At 62.0% G+C, this 7,246-nt stretch overlaps 1 protein-coding gene across 1 annotated transcript; it reads right to left on the reverse strand.

Annotated features, from left to right (window-relative positions):
• Window positions 1–43: 43 nt before the first annotated feature.
• Window positions 44–5,445, reverse strand: BTBD17 (BTB domain containing 17). Its single transcript, XM_032797249.2, has 3 exons — window positions 5,336–5,445; window positions 3,056–3,332; window positions 44–1,721 (listed from the first exon to the last, which is right to left on the reverse strand). The coding sequence occupies exons 1-3, from the start codon at window positions 5,427–5,429 to the stop codon at window positions 641–643; spliced, it is 1,452 nt and encodes a 483-aa protein (XP_032653140.1). The 5' UTR covers window positions 5,430–5,445; the 3' UTR covers window positions 44–640.
• Between the last annotated feature and the right edge of the window lie 1,801 nt (window positions 5,446–7,246).

Here is a 7,246-nt window from a genome sequence, read left to right on the forward strand (position 1 = left end):
CCTGCACGAGCACTGCCAGGCTGGGACTCCCACCTCCCTGGGAGCCGGGATGACTGGCCCTGAGGATGCCCAGAGAGCCAGCGACGGGAGCATTAGGTGGGGACCAAGCGGGTTCCCATGATGGAACCTGCCAGTGCAGACAAGCCCTCCCTGCTCCAAGCCTGGAGTGACAGTGTGTGTCAGACCCTCTTGGGAGCTGGGGCGGGTGCACGCAGCAGACAACAGAACTAGCTTTATAAGGGCGGCGGGAGGGGGGCTTAGGTTGAATTTTGAAGAGAGACGCTCAAGGGCTTGGTTCTCAGTGTCCTCCCAAGGGGGGACACCTCTTCCATTGCCTGTATCCGCAGGCTCTGACCCTCCCAGCACCCTGAGAGCCCAGCCTGGGGGAGACATGGCATCGTGGTCATCCCCCGCCCAGCCCACAGGGGCCCTGAAGTCGGAAGCGGCGGAGCTGCCCTTGCAGGTACATCTCTGGAAACAATCTCGCTGCTTTAATTCACTTCTATCTAGGAACCCCCCAGCTTTGTGAGCTCAGTGGTTCTCTGCGCAGGGCACAGGGCGCCCTCTCCAGGGTCTGGGCCCAGCGCGCCAGGCTAGGGGGTCACCCTGAGCAGCCAGTCCCCAGCACCTTTTTGCCCAGCTACTTCCTGACGTTGATCAGCGAGTGGTAGATGGGCTTGACAATCAGGTGCAGGTGCAGGGAGTTGTCGATCAGGTACTCGGAGGTGCGCTTCTGCAGGTCGGCGTGAGCTAGGAAATCGGCCAGCTCGTCCGTGCTCTGGTGGAAGCTGTAGGCATGTTTCACGAAGATTCGCCCCTGCTGCCGCACCCCCACCAGGACGGTCTTCTGGAAGCTGACACCCGCGAAGTCGGAGCTGGTCATAGCCGGGGTGATCACCAGCCGAGGCCGCCCGTCCTCGATCCGGATGGATTGGATGGCTCCAGAGACAGAGTCCGAGTAGACAGGGCGCAGGCTGACGGGCAGCCAGCGCGGGGAGAAGAGGACGTTCCAGGTCACCCGTTTGCTGGCGTCATGGTTGCTGGGGCCCAGCTGGGTTTGGAAGCTGGTGCTGCGGTCGTCGCGGGCCGGGTTGTTGATGACCCACGGGGAGCCCCAGGAGCTGGAGAGGTAGTTGCGGGGCAGGAACATGCTGCAGTTGACGTCAAAGTACTTGGCGAAGTGGATGGGGGAGGCGGAGTGGAACTGGAAGGCCTGGAAGAGCAGGTCTTGGATGGCCCCATAGTGCCGCACCATCACCGCCGACTGCTTCTGCAGGTGAAACAGGTGGCTGGGGGGGATCATGGCGTAGCGGATGGAGCGCAGCACCTTCACCACCACGGGGGCTTCGGGCTGCTTGCGGCCCAGCCACTCCTCGACGGCGGCGTACAGCTCCAGCTCGCTCTGCAGCACCAGGTCGGAGCGCTCCAGCAGCAGCACCAGCAGTTCCGCGCTCACCGTGGCCCACTCGGCGCCGCCCATGACGGCCGAGAGGTTCCAGGCCAGGAACTGCAGGCAGCTCTCCTGCAAGCCCGCGTCCCCGATCTTCACTGCGTAGTGATACCAGCTGACCACGTGGCCCTGGCTGGACTCGCTGGCCAGGTGGCTCTTCATGTACTCGGCCACCCCGCGCTGGAGCATGGAGACGCGGTATTTGCTAGCGAGCCGGTGCAGAGGGATGGCCTGGTGCAACAGGATGGAGATCTCCCCGCAGTACAGATACCTGGGCGCAAAGAGTGACACAGCACCGCCGGCGTTAGCTCTCCCCACACCCCATGGGGAAGGGCAGCTCTGCCGGTGCCCCTCACTCCCGATCCACAGCCTCCTGCTACCCCCGCCCTGGGTTCCCCCTGCCCACAGCTCTGCCAGTGCCCCTCACTCCTGACCCACAGCCCCCCTGCTAGCCCAGCCCTGGGTTCCCCCTGCCCACAGCTCTGCCGGTGCCCCTCACTCCCGACCCACAGCCTCCTGCTAGCCCAGCCCTGGACTCCCCTCCACCAGCCTCACTCCCGACCCACTGCCAGACAACTAGGGTGACCAGACAGCAAGTGTGAAAAATTGGGACGGGGGTGGGGGTCATAGTTGCCCATATAAGGAAAAGCCCCAAATATCGGGACTGTGCCTATAAAATCAGGACATCTGGTCACGCTAAGCTAAACTGTTGGTGTGGCCTGGGGCAGACTGGGACATCTCTGTACAGCTCCCCTATGAGGGTTTGAGCCCAGCTCCCTGGTAGTGGGGGCCCTGTAGCCCTGATACCCAGGGCCGGTTCTAGCTTTTTTACCTCCCCATTGGCGGCACTTCGGCGACAGCTTTACCGCGCCGCTTCATTCATTGCTGGCAATCCGGCGGCTGGTCCTTCTCTCCGAGAGGGACTGAGTGACCTGCTGCCGAACTGCCGCCAAAGACCCGGACATGCCGCCCAGGGCCGGCTCCAGGCCCCAGCACGCCAAGCGCGTGCTTGGGTTGGCATGCCATGGGGGGCGCTCTGCCGGTTGCCGGGAGGGTGGCAGGCGGCTCCGGTAGACCTCCCGCAGGCGTCCCTGCGGAGGGTCTGCTGGTCCCACGGCTCCGGTAGAGCATCCGCAGGCGTCCCTGCGGGAGGTCCACAGGGGCCGCGGGACTAGCGGACCCTCCACAGCCACATCTGCGGGACATCCACCAGAGTCGCGGGACCAGCGAGCGGCAGAGCGTCCCCCGCAGCGCGCCGCCTTGCTGGGGGCGGCGAAATGGCTAGAGCCGGCCCTGATGCTGCCCCTTCCCATTGGCAGCCCCAAGCACCTGCTTTCTTTGCTGGTGCCTGGAGCCAGCCCCGCTGATACCCTCCCTCCCCTCTTCTCTCAGCCCCTCTGCCAGTATTTTCCTGGCTCATTTTGTAGCTGGCATCAGGCCTGTCTGGCTCTCCCTGTGCCCAGCGTCTCTCCAGATGGTGGAGTGGTCCCAGTGGCCTGGTCCCCTGTGTGAGGAGGTTCCCCTCACCCCACCTGCCCAGGGGTGTCAGTGCCCCCCTCTGCCACCTGCCCAGGGCAGTCAGAACCCCCCGTCCCCTGCCCCCACCTGATGAACTTCTCGAAGAGCGCAGCGTTGTCGGCCGGCTCGTGCAGCGTCACCATGGTCTGGTTGTGCAGAAGGCTCTCGAAGGCTTCGCTCTGCAGAGCCAGGAGCAGCTGGTGGGTGTGGAAGACCTTGACCTCGTCGGAGCTGGCGGTGCGCACCCGCAGTGTGGTGTCACTGGCATTGCCGTCCTGCAGCAGCTCCTGCAGCCGGTGGATCAGCGCCAGCGAGTGGTTAATGGTGGCCCCGGTGGCCTCGCTGCTGAGATCCGCTTTCTGGGCTGTGGGGGGGGCAGACACTGAGCTGTGGGTATGTGCAGGGTGCTGGAGGGCAGGACACATGGGGGTGGTCTTGGAGAGCGGGGGCCAGGCCAGCCCATGGCAATGGCACCTGGGAGCGATGGCTACTTGGGTCTAGGAATGGCACATGGGGCTGGGGGAGGGGGTTGGGAGGAGGATGGGAATAGGGAGGATGAGGAGGGGTTGTGGGCACAATAGTGGAGGTAATGGGGGTGCTGTGGGCAGGCACAGGAAGCCACAACACAATTTGCTGTAACCCTTAGCCTCTCTGCACAGCTTCCAAAGGGTTCACAGGGGGCCCCCAGCCCAGTCCCCCTGCAGTCCTGTACAATGAGATACAAACACCCCCAAGTCAGGGCTGGAAGAGACCCAGGAGTTTGTCCAGCCGTTCCCCGGCCCCGGAGGACTCAGCCCGTGCCCCCCCCGGGTGCCCTGAGAGGAACCACAAAGAACCAGCATGACCCGTTCCATTCCTGGGCTTGGCCTGGGTCCCAGCTGGCTCTGCTCGCAGGCCCTGGTCTCTCGGGGGGCAGTGGGAGGCAAAACCCGCCCTTGGACGTTATCACTGTGCTGCAGGTTCGTTCTCCCCAGACGGGAGAAGGGCCCCTTGCTCTGGAACAGCTCCTGGAAGATCAGCGTAACGTGTGCGCAGGAGGGCAGGATCTGAGCCCTGGGCTACTCGATTCTGGGGCTTCGGTGCCGCTCCCTACCCCACAGCTGAGCCCTCCCCCCGGTAGCCCACTTGAGCTGCTGGGGACCTCCTTTCAAGAAGAAATGGCTTAAGCAGCTGGCCTGTTCCCAGAGGATCCCAGTCTCTTGCATTGGCCACGGATTCACTGCCCACCCACTCCGTGGAGCGACTGGGATCATGATGTACACTTCTGCTGCCCCCCAGTGCCAGCTGCCCCCCAGCGCCAGCTGCCCAGGGTGCCAGGGGCAGCCCAGGAGCCCATTCCCCCAGAGGCGATCCCAACTAGTGGAGGAGGTTCCCCTGGCCCTGGCTACCAGAGCGGGTATTTGCTAAGCCCGAGGAGCTGGCTCCCAGCCACCCTGACTGATTCACAGCCCGTCATTAACTCAATGAAAACGCTGCCACTTAGCTAACGGGATGAATTAAACCCAGCTGCCAAGCCAAGTTTCTCTTTGCTGCTTTCCAGCAGCTTCCTGCTCCCGCTGCTCAACCAGGATGGGAGGAGATGCAGGGCTGGGGGGAGGAATCACTCCTTCAAGGGACAGCACCCGGAGTGGCTGCTTCTGGCAAACTCGCGCTGTTTGTGGATCCGTCCTGAAAAGCCACCGGTGAATGGGTTTGTGACTATTATCCGGAGAGCAGGAAATGCCCCCAACCTGGGCATGGCCTCTGAGCGCCAATGGCAGGCCTGTCAGCTCCCTCTGCCTGGCACCCAGCCCCATGGTACTGGCCTACATGGCAGGCACAATTGCCTTGATTTCCCTGGAGCCAGAGCTGCTTGCACCCGCGGTGAATTTGGCCTGCTATTATAGCTCTTAAATCCATATTGTCGGCAGTTCTCCTGCGGATTACCCTTCCCCGCACGGACGAGCTCCCCACTAAGCCCAACTGAGTGGGGATTAGCAACTTGCTTGCAAGCCAGGCCGGAGGGGCGGGGGGCCGTTTCCATCCCACCGCAGCTCAGGGCCTGGCCGCTCCGTCCTGGCGCGGATTTGCCACGCCCATGGGCCTGGCTGGGGCGCTAGCACCCAAGGGCACTGTCGGGGCGCAGGCTTGGCTGAGCGCTGAATGGCCCAAGTTGCAACGTCAAGGTCAAGGTGGATGCCCCAGTCTCTGGCTGTCCTGTGGCCCCAGTCAGCTGCCAGTGCAGCCCCTTTCCTAGCAGTGCCAGGAACATTCTCTGGATACCCAGGCCCCTTCCCCAGAGCCATCTGCTTTGCCCCACCCTGGCCCCCTGCCCCCATCAGTTCCTGGTCTGCCCCCACAGCTCAGCAGCCAGGCACCCTCCCTTACCTGCTTGGACAGGGAGTAGGAGCAGCAGAAAGGTGGCCCAGCTGCAGCCCCCTCGCCGGGGCACAGCTGGCCTGGCCCCCAGCAGCCCAGCCATGGCTCTGCCAGCACCCGGCGAAGGGGATCAGCCCTGCACTGAGCGGGTGATGTGCCGCCCTGACTCTTTATGTAGGACACTGACCCTCCCAGCCCCGCGCCATTGATTGGTGGAAACGGACAACAGCTGTTACCAAGGAAACCACTTCAGATGGTGAATTGATTCCTTTTCAGCACAGTGGCTCAGGCCACAAAATGCCAACGCGTGTTCCCACTTGATCCCGCTCTCTGCGCTCGACGGGCGTGGGCACGGCTTGCACAGGCAGCCTCGCTGGCTTGGAACGGCACGTACCTGTCTACACCAGGGTCACAGGGCAGCAGAGTCACTCCGGATTTACACCGGGGTCACGGGGAATCGGCCCCATCAGAGTCAGCAGAGTCGCTCCAGATTTACACCGGGGTCACGTGGAATCATCCCCCTTGGAGTCAGTAACATCACTACTGAGTTACGCTGGTGTCAGAGGAATCGGCCCCCACTGGATTCAGTAGCATCGCTCCTGATTTACACCAGGGTCAGAGGGAATCAGCCCCATCAGAGTCAGCGGAGTCTCTCCGGATTTACACCAGGGTCAGGAATTGGCCCCCCCGGCAGCTGAACATTTTCACTGCACCCAGCACACTGGTGTCACATGATGCTCTCCATCCAGGGCCCTGGCAGAAAAGGGCCTGGGCCGTGCAGCCGGGTCTCCTCACTGCACACCCGGGAGAGGTGTGCCTGATGCCAGCCTGCCCGGGTGATGGGTGTGACGAACTAGGAATGTTCTTAATGTTTGCTCTGAATACTGTGTTGGTGCCTCAGTGTCCCCTAGGCAGTTCTTAAGTATCTCGGTGGTGGGATAAGGGTGTGTGATTGCTGCAGAGCAAAGGGCCAGTGCACCTAGGAATCTGGAAGGAGGAGCAGAGAGGTATTTCCCGCTGTACTGGGCACTGGTCCACTGACCGCTGCTGGGATCCTGTGGTCCAGTTCGGGTGCCACGATTCAAAGAGGGATGTGATAAATCAGAAGAGGGTCAAGAAGAGCCACGAGATGCACAGAGGGTTAGAAACCCTGCCTTGTAGTGACGGACTCAAAGGCTACCTATTAGCGCAACAAAGAGACGGTTTGGGGGGACTGGATCCCGTCTGGAAGCACCGACCTGGGGACTTTGATAACAGCCTTCAGTCTAGCAGAGGAAAGTCTCCATCACAGCCACCAGCTGGACGCTGAAGCGAGAAAGAACAGTCAGGGCCTGGGGAATAAAGGTGGAACATTTAACTGCTGAGGGTAACTAACCACTGGAACAATTCCTACGGGCCTGGTGGATTCGCCATCAACGGCAATTTTGCAATGAAGATGGATGTTTGCTACAAGCGTCTGCACAGGGAATTGTGTGTGGGCGCAGAGTCCTGGCCTGTGCTCTGCAGCGGGGTCAGACGAGCACATGACCACAATTGGTCCTGTCTGGCCCTGGAATGAATGACTCTCCACCTCCCATCTTGGTTCAGGCGAGCTCTTCGGGTGGCAGCATCTGCCAACGGGGCCTCAGGCTGTTTGCTCCCATATATATACACAGAAATACGTAGGGTGGGAAGGGGCCAGGTGACTCATCAAGCCCTCTCCTGCTCAGCTAGCAGCCCCACCACGTAAAGTGTACCGTTCCTTACCTGGCCCTCACATAGCACACTAGTGCCTGCAGATAAGGTGGCTGCCCCATTGTCCCAGACGGTGGGGAGAGGGTTACAGTGCCTGGGCTGTGGGAGAACAGGGAGCACCGGCGCCTGGCAGTGGGTCTCCAGAGTGAGCAGACGGGACAGTTAGCCTGAGGGGGTGGAGGGGCT

Source organism: Chelonoidis abingdonii, chromosome 13, assembly GCF_003597395.2.
Source record: "Chelonoidis abingdonii isolate Lonesome George chromosome 13, CheloAbing_2.0, whole genome shotgun sequence".
Taxonomy (NCBI): Eukaryota; Metazoa; Chordata; order Testudines; family Testudinidae; genus Chelonoidis; species Chelonoidis abingdonii.